Source organism: Erythrolamprus reginae, chromosome 9 (assembly GCF_031021105.1).
Source record: "Erythrolamprus reginae isolate rEryReg1 chromosome 9, rEryReg1.hap1, whole genome shotgun sequence".
Classification (NCBI taxonomy): domain Eukaryota; kingdom Metazoa; phylum Chordata; class Lepidosauria; order Squamata; family Dipsadidae; genus Erythrolamprus; species Erythrolamprus reginae.
Genome location: NC_091958.1, coordinates 1,340,001 through 1,363,183, shown reverse-complemented (window position 1 = coordinate 1,363,183; position 23,183 = coordinate 1,340,001). Strand labels below are relative to the sequence as shown.

Below are 23,183 nucleotides of genomic sequence, written 5' to 3'. Positions count from 1 at the left end.
ATATAAGTCTAAATGTGATTGCTATTGCTTTTCCATTTGCCTGGGAAGAGGCTGACCCATGCCTCAAAGGGTCATTGTTCTCCAAGGTTTCATGTCAGACCCAAAGGAGCCATTTATGAACTCCCAACAGGTGGGGGCAGGGAAAAGAGACAGGTACATCTTTCTCGGGGGGGGGGAGTGTTTTACCAAAGTGGGCGCCCGTCCCTTGCCAAGGCTGGGTCTCCCGTACTTTCTGGAGGAGGGCCAGCCAGTAGGGGGCAGACTTGCCTCTTACAATTAGACTATTTGCTCTCCATCCCTTTTCCATTCATCTCTCCTTCGGAACCAACTCATCCGATGTCATCCTATTGATGAAGCGGAGAGTCCTTTCGCCCCATTTATGGACTGCTGATCCTTTCAGGATCATTTCCCATTCTTGTTCCTTCTCGCCGTGTCTCCTTTCAGTCCTTCCCCCCCCCCTCCATCCAACAGAGGAGCGAGATTTTGCAACGACTGCTCTGTCCCTCCTAAGCAGTTCCAGGGCCCCCTTTGATGCCCCAGGTGTTTTGGGGGAGTCTTTTCAGGAAGCCCAAAGGCAGCTCAGACGCTGGGAAGGAGAGCTCACCCTACCTGCCTTTTCTGCAGTAACCCTGGCTCTGCCCCTTAGGCATGCAAAGAGTGCCTCTGAGCATGTGAAGGCTGTGACTTCATCTGCTGCCGATACCACATGTGCAAGGCTCTTCCCCCAGTCCCCTCTTTCCTTACCTGGCTGGGGAATTCTGGGAGTTGAAGTCCACACATGGCCAAGGTTGAAAAACATTGTTCTGGAGCACAAGACGTCCGGCCAGGAAGTTGGGATGAAGGTGGCTGTGAACCAGCTTCAATCCTGGCCCGACCGTTGCTGTCAGTTGACTTTGGCCAATGTCCAGCCATTTCCTCCCCTTTCTTTCTGTGCCTTAGGACAGTGTTTCCCAACCTTGGCAACTGGAAGATATTTGGACTTCAACTCCCAGAATTCCCCAGCCAGCAAGTGCTGGCTGGGGAATTCTGGGAGTTGAAGTCCAAATATCTTCCAGTTGCCAAGGTTGGGAAACACTGCCTTAGGATACTTCCCTGCCCTGCCAGCCTTCTATGCTCTTCCCCATCATCTTTCTGCATCCTTCTTAATATTCTCCCTGATTAATTGGCACTAATACAAATACACAGTTCCATAAAAATATGCCATTTTGCACACAATGGGGATGGGGCTGGCGCATTATCTCTTCTCTGCAGGCATGTAATCCAGTCTGGGGAAAAACATTCTGTTTATTGGAGTGCAATATGAATCTCTCTGCAGACACAGTCAAGCAGGACCAGGCCCTCTGACGGGGGGGGGGGGGGCATCCTTGCTCTCCCCCTCCCACATTCTTAAACCTGAGCGGGCTGCATTCACAGAGAAGTGGGAGGCAACATCAGTCTTTCCACCTGTCTGGCTGTGCCCATTCCCGGGGCTGAAGCCAAAATTAAAACAAGCACATTGTCCCATTTGAACTGGAGGTGGGCTTTCACTTAAGGCCTCCAAAGAGAAATTAACTTGCAGGGGGTCCAGCAAACTTGGAAAACAGGGAAATCGGGGAATAATCAGGGAAATCAGTGGTTTGGGAAATATCAGGGAATTAATGAAAAAAACAATAAATTATGTAATTTATGCTGACTCTGTAAACTGCTTAGAGGGCTGCAAAGCGGTATGTAGGTCTAAAGGCCATTGCTAATTAACCCATCTCGAAGTGGATAAGCCAAGGCAGGAGCCCCAAAGGGGGAAGAAGCAGATGTTTGTTTGTTTGTTTGATTTATTTATTTATTTTGTAAAATACACCATATAATAATAATAATAATAATAATAATAATAATAATAATAATAATAATAATAATGCCAGATGTTCCTGGCAGAGGAGGCTCAGTAAATCCCCCGCACAAGAGCCCCCTCCGTCCCGCAATCCCTCATCCTGGCTTGCTCAACCCCAGTTCCAACAAGCCAAGGCTTCCCAGCCGCCAGGCTCCCTCCAGGGCGCGCGGGCTGTCAATCCCCGCCGCCGGCTCCGCCCCCACCTCCTCCTGCTGCTTCCTCCCTTCCCGGGGGCCCGCCCCATCCGGTGGGCGTGTCGGCTCCGCCCTGTGAACTGCCGTGGCCACGCCCCCCGGCCAGCGTTTCCCCGCGCCAGCAGCCGCCGGGGCTCCATTGAGAAAAAGCGCGCGCGCGCAGACGGGGAGGCGGCGGGAGGGAGGCAGGCGGAGGAGGAGGAAGAGGAGGAAGAGGCGGAGGCGGAGCAGCAGCCCGAGCCGGTGCCGGGTGGGCAGCCGAGGGAGCCCGGGGAGCCGCCCGGAGGGCATGAGAGCCGCCCGCCTCGCCCTGCCGCTGCAGCCGCCGGAGGGACGCGGAGCCGCCGCCGCCGCCGCCGCCCAGCGATGTCCAGGAGGAAGCAGAGCCAGCCCCGGCAGATCAAACGTGAGCGCCTCCACCCCTTCGCCCGCCCCCCGGGAGAAGTTGGGGGGCTTCCCGCGCACGGCCCCCCGCCCCAACTTTGCCTCCTGCGCCCCCCGCCCGCTTGGCCAGGCTGCCTTTGGCCGCCCCCCGCCTCCAAAAGCCCCTGGAAGCGCCGACTGCCCTCGGGGGTCCCCAGGGGGCTTCCCCGACCACCCCTGCCCCCTTCCCCGAGACCCCCGCCCCAAATTGGCCGAGTCCACCCACTTGTCCTCGGTCAGGTTCCCTTGGCTCCCCCCGCCTCCAAAAGCCCCTGGAAGCGCCGGCTGCCTTCGAAGGTCCCGGACGCGCTTCCCCTGCGAGACCCCCGCCCCAACTTTGCCTGCTCCCTCCCTTCTCCTCGGCCGGGCTCCCTTTGGCCACCCACCCCCGCCCCCAAAAGCTTCGGGGATCCCAACGGGGCATCTCCGACGACCCTTCCCCTTCTCCCAGACCCTCGCCCCAAATTGGCCTCCTGCCCCCACTTGTCCTCGGTCAGGTTCCTTTGGATCCCCTCGCCCCCCAAAGCCCCTGGGATGCCGGCTGCCCTCGGGGGTCCCGTCGGGGGCTCCAGGCCGAGGGGGGCTTGGGTGTGCGTGTGGAGGGGGGGCGTCGTGCTGGGTCCGCTTCCCCGCCGTCGAGCCGCCTCGATGGGAGCCGCGCTGGGAGCCCTTCCCCGGTTCCTTCCTGCGAGCCCCGCGGAGATAAGATCGCCCTGTCGGGACGGGCTGAAATGGCGATCTTATCGGGCGCTTGACTCACTCCCGGTCGTCGCGTCGGGAAGTTTCCTCTGGAGGGACTTTTGCAGGCGGCGGAGGGAGGGAAGGAGGAGAGGAGGAAAGAAGGAGGGAAGGAAGGAAGGAATGGGGGAAAGAAAGAAGTGAAGGTGGGTGGAAATAAAGGAGGGAGGGAGGAAGGAAAGGAGGAAAGAAAGAAGGAAGGAAAAGAGAGAAGGAGGGAAAGAAGGAAGGAAGTGGGGAGGAAAGAAAGAAAGAGGAGAAAGGAAAGGAAGAAAGGGGAAAAGAAAGAGAGGAGAGGAGCAGCTGCTTCCATGGGTGGGGGGCAATGAAGGGGCAAAGAAGCTTCCACAACGTGGCAAGACTTTTGAAACCCGGAGAGGCTGTGGAGGAGGGGGGCTCATCCATCTTTAACTCCATCTCCCAACTTTGTCTCCCTTCTTCCACCTGACCCAGGTAGAGCCCACCTCAATTGGGGAGGGGGCAGCCCAAAGATCTGTCCCAGGACCCCCGGAGTCCGGCTTTGCTTTGATAAAATCCCCCTTTCAAAGAGTCCAGACTGACCCCCAGTTTTTGCTGGGGGGAGGGAAAGCAGGTAGAGGGGGCTGTGGAAGAATATTTGGGGTGGGGGGGAATCTGGGTGAGGGTGTTCCTTTTAATATCAACCAGAAAAACCTTTCCAGTGGCAGGTTTGGCTGCTTCTGCCGTCCCTCCCTCTCTCTCTCTCTCTCTCTCTCCTTTCCTTCCTGAGCCGATCTTCCGCGCGATAAGGCCCAGCGAGATCTGCTGATAGTGCAGCTCCCTCTCACCCCCACCCCACTGATAATGCGTTTTTATCTTCGCCCAGGAAAAAAAAATTGCCATTCTAAGCTGCATCTACCTGTTTGCCTGCTCAGGTGATCTGTTCGGCTGATAAGACCCAGGAAAACTTTTTTTTCCCCCTTCTTCAAAAAAAAAAAAAAATTGGATGAAAGTTCTTCTCGTCCTCCACCCCCACCCCATTAATTTTTCTGGATCTCTGGCTGTTCTCGCACATTCCTCGCTTCTCCCCTCCCTGGGCTGCTAATGAAATGATTCCCTGCCCTCAGCTGGATTGTGTGTAATCAGGTAGATCTGGGGGATTGTTCTCCGCGGATTAAGATAAGAGGCATGGGGAGGGGGGCACAGTAAAGGCGACCCCCCCCCCAACAGGCTGGGTCTTCTGTCATGTGAGGTGGGGCGAGTGGCTCGACCAGAGGAAAGGCTGGTTCATTTGTTGGCGTATGAATTTAATAATAAATTATGATCTCCCTCCTTCGTAGTTCGTAGCCAGTAGTTCAGTCCTCGAGTGGATGCACACCTGAGAACCTCTGGGTTTAATCTTGGCTGGAGTGCCCAAAGAGAAAGGGAGGGAGGCTAGACACAAGAACTAGACACAAGAACAGTTTTTTTCCGAACGCCATCACTCTGCTAAACAAATAATTCCCTCAACACTGTCAGACTTTCTACTAAATCTGCACTTCTATTCTACTAGTTTTTCTCATCATTCCTATCACCCGTTTCCTCCCATGTTGACTGTATGGCTGTAACTTGTTGCTTATATCCTAAGATTTTTATTAATATTGCTTCTTCGTTGCTTATTTGACCCCTATGACAATCATTAAGTTTCGTACCACATGATTCTTGACAAATGTATATTTTATTTTATGTACGCTGACAGCATATGCACCAAGACAAATTCATTGTGTGTCCAATCACACTTGGCCAATAAAAATTCTATTCTATTAACCATCATCTCACCCGCTTTTCGGAATGTCTACAGTACGCTGAACCTTATAGTAGGTTGATGTATGGTTGCAGAACAGGCTATATGTTAAGACGTTGGGATTCCATATGTTAAGTATTGCGCTCGGCTGCGGTGTGATTTCCCATAAACCTGGAATGATGTGAGTGGCACCAAAAATAATCCCCGTGGCTGAAATTTGATGTTTTGGAGACCGAGATAGAAGTCAGTGGGGATGTGATTCATCCAAATAGCTTCTCCTTTCAATTGACCGAGTTGGAGAAGGTGTTGGTGGCTGTGTGTTTGTGCTTCTGTGGTTGCGTTGGTATAAGACGCCCTGGGCATGTGGAGCAGCAGGAGGCCCCGGGTCCTCATGGGGTCTCCATCCTTCCTTCCCAGCAGGCCTTGCGCTTCTGCTCTCTTTGGACCCACCTGCCTTTCTCTTTCACCTTTCAAACCTGCTTTGGCCAGCTGTTAGCTTCCTTCCGGTTACTTCAATTGGCAGCTGTTCCGTGCCCCCCAGCCGTCTCTGCTTTTGAGGGAGGGGGTAGAGTTGATCTGAAAAAGGATGGGGTGTGTGCTTTGTAGAGCTACTGGCCAGTTCCGGGCATGAAAACCCAACCCCTGGACCTATCTGGACCTATGCCACAAGGGTCTGTTCTGGGTCCTATTCTTTTTAATACATTTGTGAGTGACATAGGGGAAGGTTTGCCTATTTACCTATGACTCTAAAGTGTGCAATTTATTTATTTATTTATTCAATTTTTATGCCACCCTTCTCCTTAGACTCAGGACGGCTTACAACATGTTAGCAATAGCACTTTTTAACAGAGCCAGCCTATTGCCCCCACAATCCGGGTCCTCATTTGACCGACCTCGGAAGGATGGAAGGCTGAGTCAACCTTGAGCCGGTGATGAGATTTGAACCGCTGACTTTCAGATCTACAGTCAGTTTCAGTGGCATGCAGTACAGCACTCTACCTGCTGCACCACCCCGGCAATAGGGTTGATATTCCTGGAGGTGTCTGCAATATGGCAAATGATTTAACTTTACTAGATAAGTGGTCAAAGCAATGGAAACTGCAGTTTAATGTTTCCAAATGTAAAATAATGCACTTGGGGAAAAGGAATCCTTAATCTGAGTATTGTATTGGCAGTTCTGTGTTAGCAAAAACTTCAGAAGAAAAGGATTTAGGGGTAGTGATTTCTGACAGTCTCAAAATAGGTGAGCAGTGTGGTCGGGCAGTAGGAAAAGCAAGTAGGATGCTTGACTGCATAGCTAGAGGTATCACAAAAAGATATGGACAAAATTGAATGGGTCCAAAGACGGGCTACAAGAATGGTGGAAGGTCTTAAGCATAAAACTGATCAGGAAAGACTTCATGAACTCAATCTGTCTAGTCTGGAGGACAGAAGGGAAAAGGGGAAACATGATCGAAACATTTAAATAGGTTAAAAGTTTCAATAAGGTTCAGGAAGGAAGTGTTTACAATAGGAAAGTGAACCCAAGAATAAGGTGGCACAATCTGAGGTCAATTGGGGGAAAGTTCAGAAGCCACGTGAGAAAATATTATTTGACTGAAAGAGTCGTAGATGCTTGGAACAAACTTCCAGCAGATGTGGTTGGTCAAGCCACAGGAACTGAATTGAAACATGCCTGGGATAAACATATATCCATTGTAAGATAAAATACAGGAAATAGTATAAGGGCAGACTAGATGGACCAGGAGGTCTTTTTCTGCCATCAATCTTCTATGTTTCTGTCCAGCTGTTTTCCAGAAGGGAGAAAGACCAAGGACTGGGATTGGGGTCCAAAGCAGAGCGCAGGGGGGTGACGATATGCCTGGCTCTGTTGCCCCTTCCTGTGAGATGGAATAACAGGAAAATGCATGCGGGGGTGGGGGGGCTAAAAGGCTGGGAATGGGGGGGGGCTTCCTCATTTTCCTTGTTTGTGTTGCTTGCCTCCATCGGAGTCAAAGCTGCCCCGTCCATCCTTGTTTTGACCAAAGACCATTAGGTCATCTCGGTCGTCTCTTTCGGTTCAGAGCTGCTGACTTGCTTTGGGGGCTTCCTGGCTGTGCTTCGGTTTGGCTACACACACAAACAAAACACACAACCCTCGCTCACACACACACACACACACACACGCCCAGTTGCCCAGCTCTGGATGTGAGCAGCTGATAATGTTGAAAGAATGGGAATCCGTTTTCAGAGGGAGGAAGTCTGCTGATGGGCCAGAGCTGATTAGATAAGGATCTGCTGCCTGATTATATTTAACTATTGGTGCCATTTTTTATTTTAGATGGCGGGTTGGATAGGCCCAGCTTTGTGTGTTGTTTTTTTTTTTTTTTTGTCCTTGGAGGTATTGTGCCCGGGCTTCCTTGGTTCCTTATCTGAAAAACCCTGAATTCCAAGATAAATATCTCCTTCCAATCCAGGCCCTTCCCTTTCGAGATGGCCCCGTCGTCTCCATGTCCAATTCGCAGCAGCCCCCCCCCCCCAAAGCCCTGAGATAGAGACAAAAATATTTATTTCTTGCTGGTCACCCGTGGAGAAGACTTCCTGCTCTATCCAGCCCTCTCCCGGGCTTTCCAAAGAGCTTTTGGCCCTTGACCAGGGCATCTGTGGGGAGCCCAAATTCTGGTCCCTCCTGGAAGGGTCAAGCTCCGAAGGCCAGGAAGATGTTAGCCTCCTGGGGACCACTCCCAGAATTAAATCTGATGGAGCCAAGATCAGGAAAAAGCAGGGGGCTTCCATATAGAGTCCTCAACTTACAACGGTTCATTTAGTTTATTTCTTATTATTATTATTATTATTATTTGTTAATTTGACTTGTATGCTGCCCAATCCCATAGGACTCAGGACAGCTAGTCTATTAAAAGTTTTTTTTTTAATGATTTTTTTTATTTTCAACTACATATAAAAGAAAACATTTAAAAACAGAGGACATTACGTGACAAGTCAGTTTACATTTCTCATGATATTCATTAATACTTATTCATACTTAACTAATATTAATAATTCATTTACAGTTTCTATATATCCTTTCAAATTGGTCTTTTCTTCTTTCTCTCTTTTTTCATCATCCCTCCCCCCTGGATATTTAAATTTAAACAGAAGTCTCCGGACTTCCGGTGGGCCATTTTTTGCTCTCCGCAGGTTTCAAGTGGCTTTCCTAAAGCCTGGGGAGGTTGAGAAGGGCTTCCCCCACCTTCTTTCCTCCTTTCTTTCCTTCCTCCTTTCCTCCCTTTTTTCTTCCTTTCCTTCTTTCTTTCCTCCTTTCCTTCCTTCTTTCCTCCTTTCCTTCCTCTGTCCTCTTCTTTCCTTCCTTCCTCCTTTCCTTCCTTCTTTCCTCCTTTCCTTCCTCCATCCTCTTCTTCCCTTCCTTCCTTCTTTTCTCTTTTCCTTCCTCCCTCCCCTTCTTTCCTCCCTTCCTCCCTTCTTCCTTCCCTTCTTTCCTCCTTCCCTTCTTTCTTTCCTCCCTTCTTTCCTCCTTTCCTTCCTTTTTCCTCTTCCTTCCTCCCTCCCCTTCTTTCCTCCTTTCCTTCTTTCTTTCCTTCCTTCTTTCTTTCCTTCTTTCCTCCCTTTTTCCTCCTTTCCTTCCTTCTTTCCTCCTTTCCTTCCTCACTCCCTCCCCTTCTTTCCTCCCTTCCTTCTTTCTTTCCTCCCTTCTTATCTCCTTTCCTTCCTCTTTCCTCCTTTCCTTCCTTCTTTCCTCCCTCCCTCCCCTTCTTTTCTCTTTTCCTTCTTTCCTCCCTTCTTTCCTTCTTTCTTTCCTTCCTTCTGGAAATCAGCTGGCCAGCATGCATAGCCTTTCATACCCACAAATATCGCCATCACAGCTCTAAGCCATCCAGGAAACAAGATGGACAGCTTAAAGAAAAGACGTAATAAATCTTCAGCTTCTAGAACTGACTCACCTGACATGTGATTTGGGGGTGCTTTCCAAGTGAGATGGGGTGTTTGAGGAAGACCAGCTTGGCCTGTCTACGGGAGGCTGGTTAAACCAAGGATTTTGTGTGCAGACAAAGAGTTGGAGGATTGATCAGACTCTGCCTGCGTGTCTGGTGGTAGAAGTCAGTTCTTCTTGGGAGTGGATGGTGGGGTTTCTGAAGTCAGTGTGGTCTCCTTTCCATTTAGCTAAAGCTCACCTGGCTGGGGGATTTTCTTTCAAGACATTGGAAGCCTCGTTCATGAGCCAATAACCCCTTGTGCTGGGTCTTAGCTGTGTTAACTTGCTTGGAGCTCAGTGGGACCAAGTTGGTGACCTTACACAACACACACACACTTATCATGGACCCTCCTACGCTGCAGGTGATAATAATTAATAATAATAATTTATTAGATTTGTATACCGCCCAGAGGACTCAGACCGACTCACAACAACAATACAACATGTACAAATCTAATGTTAAACAATTTCAAAACCCTTATTATAAAAAAGAAAAACAATCCCACAACCTAACAGACAGTACATAAATGATAATTAATAATAATAATTAATAATAATAATAATAGTTTATTAGATTTGTATGCCGCCCCTCTCCGAAGACTTGGGGCGGCTCACAACAGTAATAAAAACAGTATAACAATGGAACAAATCTAATAATAAAATATATAAAAACCTCAACAATAAAACCATATTAGCTAGGGGTATATTAATTTCCCCATGCCTTGCGACATAGGTGGGTCTTCAGGAGCTTTTGAAAGGCAAGGAGGGTGGATTCTTAAGAGGGTGGGGGCAGTCCTAATCTCTGGAGGGAGTTGATTCCAGAGGGCCGGGGCCACCACAGAGAAGGCTCTTCCCCTGGGTCCCACCGGACAGCATTGTTTAGTCGACGGGACCCGGAGAAGGCCCACTCTGTGGAACCTAATCAGTCGCTGGGATTCGTGCGGCAGAAGACAGTCCCGAAGATAATCCAAGGGGCACGATGCCCACTGGCACTTTGGGGCATCTTGGCTCTAACCACTGCTCTCCTGAGGACTAGAAACAGTTGAGTTGTAGCATTAAAAGCTGGTGGCTCCTGGAAGAGGATGGTGATGCCAACTTGGATGGAGGGGCCGAAACATCCCTTTAAGGGTTTTTGTTTGGTACTTCTGATTTTTAAGCCCCTTCTGCAATTTTTGCCCGGCAGTTTTTCACTTCGCCTTTTTTTATGGGGGAGAAAGAAGCGAGGGGTTTCTGCCCTCTGCCCCATAATTGTCGCCTTCGATAGGGGAGCTGCTGCTGCTACTGTTAATCCTCCGTCTTTCCCTCCTCTTTCTTCTCCTTCCCAATCTGGTTCTTTTTCCTCCCTCCCTTTGGAGGAAAAAAAGGCAGCAAGCATCAGGACGCATCTGGCAATATTTGTTTTGTTTCCTTCGCGCTCCCCTCCACTCTCCGGGCTCTTTTGTTCTGCTGCTTGATAGATGTGGACAGCTGATAACAAGAGAGAGAGAAAAAAAATATATAAAAATATATATAAAAAGGGGGCCGGGAACTGATCCTCGGAGGAGATAGCTGGTTACATTTATTAACTTCAAACATGGGCGTGTGGGCAGAGGGAAGGCAACGATGCTGCGTCGTGGGCTCTTCGATGGGGAGGGAGAGTGGTGAAACCTACGGGGGGGGCAATCTGCTTGCCGTTGGGGGGCTGTGTTTGGAGTGTGGGTGTTTGTGTGTGTGCTTTTTTACAGACCAAAGCGGGCACCCCCCAATTTGGCTAGGCAGGTGGCTTGGGAAAAAAGAAACAAACCAAGGATGCATTGAAGTTTGGTAGAACTCCTCTCTCTCTCCTCCAGCCCCCCACTTTTGACCCCCTCCTTTCCGCTGTCGCTTTCTGACGAAAGAGATCGAAGGTCCCGATAAAGCCGAGTTCCTGATCTCTCCTCCCGATAACGATGGCAGAGCGAGATAAAAGGCGCTTTATCACCAGCAAACAGATGGCAGAAGGATTGGTCGGCTGTGAGAACAGACCCTGAGAAGGAGAATTGGGTGTGGGGGTGTGTGTAGGAAGGCAAGGGGGGGGGGGCGTGGCAATTTGTTCCATTGCCAATGTGATTAACGCAGGCATTTTAATGATCGGATGGAATTGGGAGAGGGGGGGAGGCCTTCCTTACGCTCCCTCTGAAATAGATAAAAAGATATAGAAATGTGTTTTTTTCCTCTTGTCCTTTTCGGGTCTGTTTATCAGCCCCAGATGTGACTTGGTTCAAAGTAAGCTTTTAGATCCCAATCGGTGGGTTTTTTGCTAAGTGTAGCAAATGCATCTTTTTAATGAACTTTAAAAGGGGGAGGGTATTTCTCTCCCCTCCCCCCAACAATCCAAGGTTGGCAGTGCACTCCAGCCAGCAGGATGGGCAACCAGAAAATTAGGGTCTGGCTCAAACTCTCTCTGGCTAGATTTGAACTCGGGTCTGGTTTTCCTTTGTGGGCTGTGAGCTCTTCCTGGACTTGTGAGGAAAGGCCAGTGCCCAGTAAGAGAGGAGCAAAGTGCCCACTTAGCCTGGCACCGTGTCAGTGGTGTCCTAAGAAACTTTTACTCCATGTTTGCCATGCAAAATATCTCCTGTTTGCACACTTTTCTTAACTTAGCAAAATTTCACTGCTGCACCCCATGAGTGTGTGTGTGGGGGGGGGGAACCCTTTTCAAAACAAGGCTGCAACTACTAAGACACGCAAAATTTACACACGCACTCCTGGCGATTCAAATAATGTATATCTAAAGTTTTGCATTTGTGCCATTACTGTAGGCTGAGAAAAAAAATGTGGTGCATTACTTTCTGGGCGACCCTAGTAAATGGCATCCTTTTTGGGGGGGTTGGGGAGGGTCAGGCAAGTGGAGTCCGAGGATGGGGAGAGAGAAAACACTGGTCTTTAAGCAAGGGGTACTTTCCTTTTGCCTCCCCCAGGGGATCAAAATACAGAGGAATTGTTTTCCTGTACAGTGGTCTCTCTACTTACGAACTTAATTCATTCCGTGACCAGGTTCTTAAGTAGAAAAGTTTGTAAGAAGAAGCAATTTTCCCCATAGGAATCAATGTAAAAGCAAATAATGCGTTCGATTGGGGAAACCACAGGAAGGGTGGAGGCCCTGTTTCCTCCCAGGAGATTCCTAGAGAGGCCCCACAGAGGCTTCTCCCCACCTTTTCCGGCCCTGTTTCCTCCCAGGAGATTCCTAGAGAGGCCCCACGGAGGCTTCTCCCTGCCTTTTCCGGCCCTGTTTCCTCCCAGGAGATTCCTAGAGAGGCCCCACGGAGGCTTCTCCCCGCCTTTTCCGGCCCTGTTTCCTCCCAGGAGATTCCTAGAGAGGCCCCACGGAGGCTTCTCCCCGCCTTTTCTGGCCCTGTTTCCTCCCAGGAGATTCCTAGGGAGGCCCCACGGAGGCTTCTCCCTGCCTTTTCCGGTTACAGTTTTGGAGGCTGGGGTTTGTAAGTGGAAAATTGTTCTTGAGAAGAGGCAAAAAAAAATTTGGGAACACACGGTTCTTATCTAGAAAAGTTCGTAAGGAGAGGCGTTCCTAGGTAGAGGCACCACTGTATCTCTTCTGTGGGCATTTATGTCTGAAAGTGTTGATTGTGCCCATGGTATTGATGGCAGTAATGAGGTGCTAATTAATACATGGTTGGTCGGTTGGGCGTGTGGCTGCTTTCGGCTTTGTGGAGCCGGCTGTTTTTCCTGCTGACTTCACAGCTTCTTTGGGCAAAGGACCTACAAGGAAGGCAGAGCTGGGTCAGCAGTCTCCGCATCTTGCAAGGCTCATGCAGAAACTCTGGGGACACCCCCACTGACAAGGGGGCAGGAAGGAGCGGCTGCCCAATGCGCAGAGGCTGCCCAAACGACAGACAGCTTTAGAAATGGGGCCTTTTAATATATTGGGATTTTAGTTTGTAATTTTTTAATTAATTAGATTTGTTGTTGCGTTGTTCATATTGTATCTTGTGAGCCGCCCCGAGTCTTCGGAGAAAGGCAGCATACAAATCAAATTAATGATGATGATGATGATGATAATATAATAATAATAATAATACAACAATAATAACAACAATAGTAATAATAATAATAATAATATTTTTGTTTATTTCCAATCTTACGGGTCCTGAAACTCAAGAATAGGCTTGTCACAGAAAATTGTCTCCGAAGTGACGTAGCCCAGGGAGCAAACTAGACCTGATGGTGGAAATTCCTCACCCGGCAAAATTAATTTATTTAGAAACATAGAAGATTGACTGCAGAAAAAGACCTTCTAGTCCATCTAGTCTGCCCTTATAATATTTCCTGTCTTTTATCTTAGAGTGGATCTATGTTTATCCCAGGCATGTTTCAATTCAGTGACTGTGGATTGACCAACCACGTTGGCTGGAAGTTTGTTCCAAGCATCTACTACTCTTTCAGTCAAATAATATTTTCTCACGTGGCTTTTGATCTTTCCCCCTACTAACTCCAGATTGTGCCCCCTTGTTCTTGTGTTCACTTTCCTATTAAAAACACTTCCCTCCTGGACCTTATTCAACCCTTGAACATATTTAAATGTTTCGATCATGTCCCCCCTTTCCCTTCTGCCCTCCAGACTATACAGACTGAGTTCATTATTTCTTTCCTGATCAGTTTTATGCCTAAGACCCTCCCCCATTTTTGTAGTCCGTCTTTGGACCCGTTCAATTTGATCCATATCTTTTTGTAGGTGAGGTCTCCAGAACTGGACACAGTATTTATTTATTTATTAATGGATTGATTGATTGATTTGAATTGATTTGAATTGAATTGATTTAATTTGATTTGATATGATTTGATTTGTATGCCGCCCTTCTCCGAAGACTCGGGGCAGCTCACAAGACACAATATAAAACAATGCGTACAACAAATCTAATTGATTAAAAACTACAAGTAAAATCCCAATACAGTATATTAAAATCAGTCAACCAACTCAATCACAACCATACATCACATTTAATAAACATGGGGGTCTTGATCTAATTGCCCCATGCGACATAAGTGAGTCTTGAGATTCTTGCGGAAGGCGAGGGGGTGGGTGCAGTATAAATCTCTGGAGGCAGCTGATTCCAGAGGGCCGGGGCCCCCACAGAGAAGGGCCCCCCAAGCGTCATTGTCTGGTTGACGGGACCTGGAGAAGGCCAACTCTGTGGGACCTAACCGGTCGCTGGGATTCATTCATTCATTCAAAGGACTCAGAGTGTCTTACAACAATATAAAAAAGTATAGTTAACAATAAAAAGAAGTCAAGTACAAATTAAAACAATAACCCTGAGTTAAAACCCACAACTCTACAATCCAATCAAAACATAAATTTGGAAGGGATGAGGATTGGAGGCGGTTGGGAATCTTGTAGACTTCCTTCCCCGACCTGGGAGGTTGCGAAGGCTTTCTAGTATTTTATCTCTGGGAATCTGACCTGACCCGGATGGCATCTGCCGATGGAAATCCACTTGTAGTTGTTCTGGTTTCTTGGGTTTTATAAATGCTTCATAAAGAGAAAACCAGCAGCCCTCTCGGCCTTAGGGGCTTATTCCCTAAACGGAAGGAGGCTTATTAAATGTGTGTGAATTTTTAAGAAGGGGTTGGTCTCCTGATTTTTTACTTAGTTTTTCCTCTGCAAGGAATGTTTCATTCCGATTCTCCCAAAAGGCAGATAAAAGGATAAGCCCTATTTTTTGGGTTGCAGCACTTGGTTGTAGGTAGGTAGTCCCAGGGCTGAATCTTCTTACACATATGGGTGTGCAGCAGGTACAGGCAGAAATTGTATGTGGGTGGATGGGTGGATAGAGAGATTAGATAGATTAGATAGAGAGATGATCGAGAGATAGATATTGAGAGAGAAAGAGATGATAGAAAGAGAGGGAGAGAGAGAGGGAGAGAGATTAGATAGATTAGATAGAGAGATGATAGAGAGATTGATATTGAGAGAAAGAGAGATGAGAGAGAGAGAGATTAGATAGATTAGATAGAGAGATGATCGAGAGATAGATACAGTATTGAGAGAAAGAGAGATGATCGAGAGCGAGAGGGAGAGAGATTAGATAGATTAGATAGAGAGATGATAGAGAGATTGATATTGAGAGAAAGAGAGATGAGAGAGAGAGAGAGATTAGATAGATTAGATAGAGAGATGATCGAGAGATATATATTGAGAGAAAGAGAGATGATAGAGAGAGAGAGAGGGAGAGAGATTAGATAGATTAGATAGAGAGATGATAGAGGGATAGATATTGAGAGAAAGAGAGATGATAGAGAGAGAGAGAGAGAGATGAGAGAGAGATTGATATTGAGAGAAAGAGAGATGAGAGAGAGAGAGAGATTAGATAGATTAGATAGAGAGATGATCGAGAGATAGATATTGAGAGAAAGAGAGATGATAGAGAGAGAGAGAGAGAGGGAGAGAGATTAGATAGATTAGATAGAGAGATGATAGAGGGATAGATATTGAGAGAAAGAGAGATGATAGAGAGAGAGAGAGAGAGAGAGATTAGAGAGAGAGATGATAGAGAGATTGATATTGAGAGAAAGAGAGATGAGAGAGAGAGAGAGAGATTGATTCGATAGAGAGATGATAGAGAGAGAGATATTGAGAGAAAGAACGATGATAGATTTATTTATTTATTTATTAGATTTGTATGCCGGCCCTCTCCGTAGACTCTTGTAGATTGAGAGATAGAGAGAGAGAGAGAGAGAGAGAGAGATATCACTATGTACTTGTCTTAGCAACCACACAGCTGGACATTAGGGAAATCTGTCTTCAAACTTGACCATCCGGTCTTCCAACAATGCCCATATTGTCCTTGTAACTGAGGCCTTCCTACCGGCTCTCCTCTTCATCTCTTCTAACTTCTCAGAAATTTCTCAAGAGATCTGTGTGAGCCGTACACACCCATCCCAAGAAGAACGTTCGAGATCCTCTTTCCTGGAATCCCTGACCATTGTTTTATATATTCCATTTATTTATGCTGCCCTTCTCCTTAGACTCAGGGCGGCTTACAACATGTCAGCAGTAGCACTTTTTAACAGAGCCAACCTATTGTCCCCACCATCCGGCTCCTCATTTGACCCACCACGGAAGGATGGAAAGCCGATGGTGAGATATGAACCGCTCACTTGTAGATCTAGCAGTCAATTTAGTGGCCTGCAGTACTGCACTCTACCCATGAGCAGGAGGAGCTGGCTTTCCTCTGGTCTCAGTGAGGTCACTTCAAAGTCCTGGGGTGTTAAGATTCTACTGTTTTGGGGGGGCACAACCCCTGTTGGCAGCAACGGGGAGAGGCACAACAGACGCATGTTGAGAAGGAAGGCAAAAACTCTTGCAGGTTAGATCAAAAGCTTGTATAGGTGGAAGAAGGGATCCTCCAATCCTGGCTTGTGCAGCGGGCCAAAAACGAAGACCATGATGAGAAGTGACTGGTTGTCTGAATGTCACCATCATTGAGGGCATCTTCCCACCTTCAGCCTTCGTTGGCTGCTCCTCAGCCTTTAGGTTTCTCCAGCGCTTGGTCAGTCTTCTGGTCCCAGTAATCCAGGCATGGGACCAGGGAGTCTTTCCCCGTTGCGGCTCTTCAAAAGCCCTAGACCAGTGATGGTGGACCTTTTTTTCACCTTGGGTGCCGAAAGAACATGTGAGTGTGCTATCTTACATGCGCAAGTGCCCACACCTATAATTCAATGCCTGGGGAGGGCGAAAAAAGTCCTCGGAGAGGGGCGGCATACAAAGCCCTTCATGGCATCGGACCAGAATATCTCTGGGACCGCCTTCTCCTGCACGAATCCCAGTGACCGGTTAGGTCCCACAGAGTTGGCCTTCTTCAGGTCCCGTCGACTAAGCAATGTCGCTTGGTGGGACCCAGGAGAAGAGCCTTCTCTGTGGCGGCCCCGACCCTCTGGAACCAGCTCCCCCCAGATATCAGAGATGCCCCCACCCTCCTTGCCTTTTGCAAGCTCCTTAAAACCCACCTCTGTCGTCAGGCATGGGGGAATTGACACTTTCCCTTCCCCCTAGGCTTATAGAATTTATACATGGTAGGCTTGTATGTATGAGTGGTTCTTTAAATTGGGGTTTTTAAAGATTATTTTTAATATTAGATTTGTTTACATTGTCTTTTTATATTGTTGTTAGCCACCCCGAGTCTTCGGAGAGGGGCGGCATACAAATCTAATAAATAAATAAATAAAATAAAAAAAATCTAATAAATTATTACTATTATTATTATTATTATTATTATTCCCACCCCGGAAGCCCTCTGGAGGCTGAAAACGGCCTGTTTCCCAACTTCTGTTGGGCCCAGTCGGCTCATGCTTCGCCCTCCCCAGGCTTCAAAGGCTTCCGTGGAGCCAGGGGAGGGTAACAACACTCTCCCCCATCTCCAGGAGGCTCCCTGGAAGGCAAAAACGCCCTCCCAGAGCCTCTGTGCAAGCCAGAAATCAGCTGGCCGGCACACACATGCATGTTAGAGTTGAGCTAGGGCAACAGCTCGCGTGCCAGCAGATATGGCTCCGCGTGCCACCTGTGCCATAGGTTCCCCATCACTGCTCTGTGCTTTCTTCTCCTGCCAGAAATCTGTGAAGTACTGTAGAGCGTCTAAGATGTTTCAGGGTGGAAGATTCAGCCTCTCCTGCAGACCTCTGACCAAGGTGTCCCTGGCTTTGCTTTGTAGCCATCGGCCTGGAATGAAGTGGGAGCTCTTGGCACAGCCGGTCGGTTGCTGCAGGCCTGGCCGGCCGCAGAACCTGTCCTGAAGAACGATGCAGAGGTCCTGCCCCATGGACAGTGTCCTGGCCCCAGAGATGCCCCGAGAGTTGAGTTGTGGCTGCTTCCAGATGGGGCACGAGAAAGTCCTGCATGGTTTGGAGAGACGGAGGGAGAGGGAGGATGTGGCTGAAGCTAAACTGGTTTGCAGGGATATAAGCTCCTTAGGAAATGTGGGAAGACACAACCTCCCAGGTCACCGTGACTGATCTGGTTTGATAAATATTTTGTTGTTTGGCCCGTGGTTGGGTCAGCTACTTGCTTACGGCTGATCATGAAAACTTATTTATTTATTTACTTAGTTATTTATTTACTTATTTATTGGATTTGTATGCCGCCCCTCTCCGAGTACTCGGGGCAGCTCACAGCATAATAAAAACAGCATACAATATCAAATATAAAATCCAATTATTATTTATCATTATTATTATTTATTAAATATATATGCCGCCCCTCTCCGAAGACTCGGGGCGGCTCACAACATATAAAACCAGTATACATCAAGATGATAATTAAAGTTAAAATTAAGAATTACATTTTAAAAAGAAACTAAAAAGCCTATTAACATGGACACATCCCATTCAGCACTTTTTTCCAGGAATGATGTAACTTTGAACAGTCACTAAATTAATGGATGTAAGTCAGAATTACCGTATTGTTTGGAGTATAAGACTCAAGCTTTTTCCTCCCTAAAAGAGGCTGATAATTTGGTTGTGTCTTATATTCTGAATTTAATTATTTTTCCTTCCCAGACCCTAGCTAACTGCTAATGGTCTTCCCAGTTCTTACGTTACTGGTTCTTTTGTTGTTTCTCTCTGATTAGAATGTTTTCCAAGCCCTAAGTCTTTGCAGGGTTTTTTCATTGCTTTTACTTGCTCTGAATAAGTTTCTTTCCATCCCTAGCCAGGTGCTAATGACCTTCCCAGCTCTTACCAGCTTGCAAGCTCTTTCATTGTTACTCTCTGCAAAGAATGTTTTCCAAGGCCTGTCTTTGCAGGGTTTTTTCCATTTCTCTACTTGCTCCGAATGTTTCTTTCCAGGTGCTAATGTTGTTCCCAGCTCTTACTGGCTTGCAAGCTCTTTCACTGTTACTCTCTCCGAATAAGGTTTTTTTTAAAAAAGCCCTAACCAAGGGATAAAATAATGTGCTGAAACTGACCAGACTAAGGATGCTAGACAGATGAATACCTGGCAAGCAGATTCTTTTCCCTATTTTCCTCCCCAAAAACTAAGGTGTATCTTATACTCTGAGAAATACGGTATATACCTGCTTAAACGCTGCTTGGCTTGAACCCAGCCTTCCAATTTGTGCTCACCAGACAGGAATTGTATCCCACACATCTGGAGAGGATGGCCTCACATGTGCCCGTGTTTCGGTTGGTGAGATGCTCTCCGTGTACCTCTGAGTCACTGGCCACCTAGGGAGCTAAGTAATCTCTTGGGCCGTGATGCAAACTGCCCAGGCGAGGTGTAAGAGCTTAGGGAAGAAGCACGGATTGTACCAAAACAGAAACCTGATGGTTATCTGGGATCTTCTGGTGGGACTGGCCGGGCATTGGCCAACCCAGAGCTTCTCCAGGGATGAGGCTGCTGCTGGGGGCATTTGGGGCCAGGTTGACCCTTCCCGGCTGGGATCCCAGTTGGACACATCACGGTAAATCATCCAGGAGGACGTTTTTGTAGGGAGAGGCACTTTCCCTTCCTTCCTTCCTTCCTTTCCTCCCTCTGATCATTCTTCCTTCTTTTCTTCTTCCTTCCTTTCCTCCCTCCCTCTGATCTTTCATTCTTCCTTCCTTCCTTTCCTCCCTCCCTCTGATCGTTCTTCCTTCTTTTCTTCTTCCTTTCCTCCCTCCCTCTGATCTTTCATTTTTCCTTCCTTTCCTCCCTCCCTCTGATCTTTCATTCTTCCTTCCTTTCCTCCCTCCCTCTGATCTTTCCTCCTTCTTTTCTTCTTCCTTTCCTCCCTCTGATCATTCTTCCTTCTTTCCCCCCTCCTTCCCATATGATCCCCACAGTCCCAGAGGTGCAGAACTTGCAAGTAAAGAATCTTTATTTATTTATAGAAGAAATTTCTAAGGCTAACCAATTCCAAAACAAACGTGAGCAGCTTCACAAGCCACACAAGTCACAAGATCAGGAAAGGACAAAAAAGTCTGAATAAGACATTCAAGGTAGGAGGGAGAATAGGTGGGACACCGAAGCCACAAACAGCAGTAACATGATGGAACTGAGCCACCATTGGTTCGGCAGAAGCTCTCGGGAGCCTCTTGCTCTTCAGGGTTTGGGGAAAGAAGACCTCTCACAAATCGGAAGAAGTCAGCAGTGCATAGTCTAAGAGTAAAGTTTTGGGGGTTAGGTGATGGTACTACAGAGTCTGGCAGTGAGTTCCAGGCATTAACCACTTGGTTACTAAAGTTGTATTTCCTGCAGTCGAGTTTAGAGCAGTTTACTTTGAGTGTGTATCTGTTGTGTGCTCGTGTGTTGCTGTGGTTGAAGCTGAAGGCGTCGTTGACAGGAAGGACGTTGTAGCGGATGATTTTATGGGCTATGCCTAGGTCGTGTTGATGATGATGTAGTTCTATGCTTTCTAAACCTCGGATTGTAAGTCTAGTTGCGTAGGGGATTCTGTTGCGAGTGGAGGAGTGGAGGGCTCGACTAAAAGCTCAGGAGGCTAAAATTCCTTCCCAGAAGCTAAACAGAGATTGGGGAATCCCTTGACTTGAAATCATGCATGATTTGGAAACCTTTCCCTCTGACTCATAAAGCTACAAACCAGAGTTGTCCATTCCTGTTGGATGTGCAGAAATGAAGAACCGAGCTAAGGAAGAGCTTCAAAAGCATTGGCGATTTCTTTTTAAAGGGGTTGGAGGATTGAATCCCTGTGGTTTCTACTCTTGGTGGCTGGGTTTCCTCCCTGAATACCAACCAGTGGACCTGGAAGTCCGCAGGGAAAGGGGGAAGGATCCACCCATCCATGTCGGTGAGCCTCCAGAGGCCTCCCGTTGGCCAAAATTGGACTTGCCAGCCCTTGACCTGAATAACTTCAGAGCTCTTCTTGCAACATCTCAGAAATGGGTTCATGAGACCTTCCCTTAAGACTCTTGATTCACACATCCATCAAGACACAATCTTAGTTGTTGAAAGTGTAGGAACGGCTGGCTTCCCTTAATGAACACTAACACTCCGCAGTCTGCATTGGTTGCCGATCAGTTTCCGGTCACAATTCAAAGTGTTGGTTATGACCTATAAAGCCTATAAAGATTACCTCAGGGACCGCCTTCTGCTGCACGAATCCCAGCGACCGGTTAGGTCCCACAGAGTGGGCCTTCTCCGGGTCCCGTCAACTAAACAATGCCGCTTGGTGGGACCCAGGGGAAGAGCCTTCTCTGTGGCAGCCCCGGCCCTCTGGAACCAACTCCCCCCAGAGATTAGAATTGCCCCCACCCTCCTTGTCTTTAGTAAGCTACTTAAAACCCACCTATGCCGCCAGGCATGGGGGAATTGAGATGCTCTTTCCCCCTGGGCCTTTACAATTTCATGTATGGTATGTTTGGTTTTTTATATTAATGGGTTTTTAATCATTTTTAGTATTTATTGGATTATTATTGTACATTGTTTTATTATTGCTGTTAGCCGCCCTGAGTCTCCAGAGAGGGGCAGCATACAAATCCAATAAATAAATAAATAAATAAATAAATAAATAAATAAATAAATAAATAAATAAATAAACTCCACCTGTATAGTCTGGAGGACAGAAGGAAAAGGGGGGACATGATCAAAACATTTAAATATGTTCAAGGGTTAAATAAGGTTCAGGAGGGAAGTGTTTTTAATAGGAAAGGGAACACGAGAACAAGGGGACACGATCTGAAGTTAGTTGGGGGAAAGATCAAAAGCAACGTGAGAAAATATGATTTGACTGAAAGAGGAGTAGATGCTTGGAACAAACTTCCAGCAGACGTGGTTGGTAAATCCACAGGAACTGAATTGAAACATGTGTGGGATAAACATACATACATCCTAAGATAAAACGCAGGAAATAGTATAAGGGCAGACTAGATGGACCAGGAGGTCTTTTTGTGCCGTCAATCTTCTATGTTTCTATGCATAGAACCAGGGCCAGGCCAACCATGCCCACCCAGGCCCACCCAGACGTGGGCTGCTATGGTGGAATGGTGACGTGTGCTCGCCCCTGTGGCTCTGAGTGCTAGCGGAGTCCAGCGCAATTCTGCTACCGCACCTGGGCAGGTAGCGAAATCATGCACGGACACGCAGGGGCGCCCACGGCCCAGGTGCAGTAGCAGAATTGCGCTGGACTCCGCTAGCACTCAGAGCCACAGGGGTGAGCACACGTCACCGTCCTACCTGAACAGCCCACCTCTGTTTCTGCCACACCTGAGGCCCAGCCATTGTGCTGTTGACGCGGGAATGCTCCTTGCTGCATTGGTGTGGCAAACGTTCCCAGGCTGGACAGACACCCAGCTATTGTCCAGACTGGCCATTTGGCGGAGAAAGGAAGAAAGGGAGGGGAAAAAGGCGAAGACGACTCTTTCATTGTTCTGTAGCAGCGGTGTTTTGGGGAAAGGATGAAAAGGAGCGAGGAATGCAGCCATTGACCTTGGCTGGAATAGGGTTAAGGCATGAATGTCTCTTGAGTCATCGCAGATAAGCCCACTGCCTCCTCCTCCTCCCTCTCCTCCTCTCCAAAATATCTGTTATCTCCTCCCTTCTCACATCAACGAGTTTTGGTGACATCCCTGATTTGCCAGCCGAGAGGGAAAATGCCTCTTCTCTCATTTGTTAATAATCCCTCCTACTTTTGCCCCCATGGCTGCTTATCCTGAAAGCCAGAACATTCTCTCCCCACTCCCCATGTTTGGGAACGAGCCAAACCCAGATGTTGGTGTGCATCACCCAAAGCATCTCTTTTGCGAGACTGGACAGCTAAGTGTGTGAACAGGCTGCAGAGAGAATAGAATAGAATAGAATTTTTATTGGCCAAGTGAGATTGGACACACAAGAAATTTGTCTTTGGTGGACATAAAAGAAAAATATACATTAGAATAGAATAGAATAGAATAGAATAGAATAGAATTCTTTATTGGCCAAGTGAGATTGGACACACAAGAAATTTGTCTTTGGTGCAGATGCTCTCAGTGGACATAAAAGAAAAATATACATTAGAATAGAATAGAATAGAATAGAATAGAATTCTTTATTGGCCAAGTGAGATTGGACACACAAGGAATTTGTCTTGGATGTGTCTCCAACTGCATAGGGTGGGTTTCACGTGGCTCCGTATCTCGTCTGAATCCAGCCAGTTAAGGGATATTCATTAAATTACAATTAAACAAATCTTCTCTTCTCCGAAATCAACCCAGCATGTGGCACGAAGCTAGAAAGTTTGCATGCACCTCACCAATCTGCAATGTTAGATAAAATATTTGCATCTGAATGCAATTAAGGAGGTCAGA

The 23,183-nt window shown here is 47.5% G+C and overlaps 1 protein-coding gene across 1 annotated transcript in view; it reads left to right on the top strand.

Annotated features, from left to right (window-relative positions):
* The first annotated feature begins 2,229 nt into the window (after window positions 1-2,229).
* The window catches only part of ZFPM1 (zinc finger protein, FOG family member 1), a 93,006-nt gene continuing 72,052 nt past the window's right edge, over window positions 2,230-23,183 (top strand). Inside the window, exon 1 of the mRNA XM_070761828.1 lies at window positions 2,230-2,464. Coding sequence (XP_070617929.1) covers window positions 2,425-2,464 — 40 coding nt within the window. The 5' untranslated portion in view covers window positions 2,230-2,424. The remainder of the gene's footprint in view (window positions 2,465-23,183) is intronic.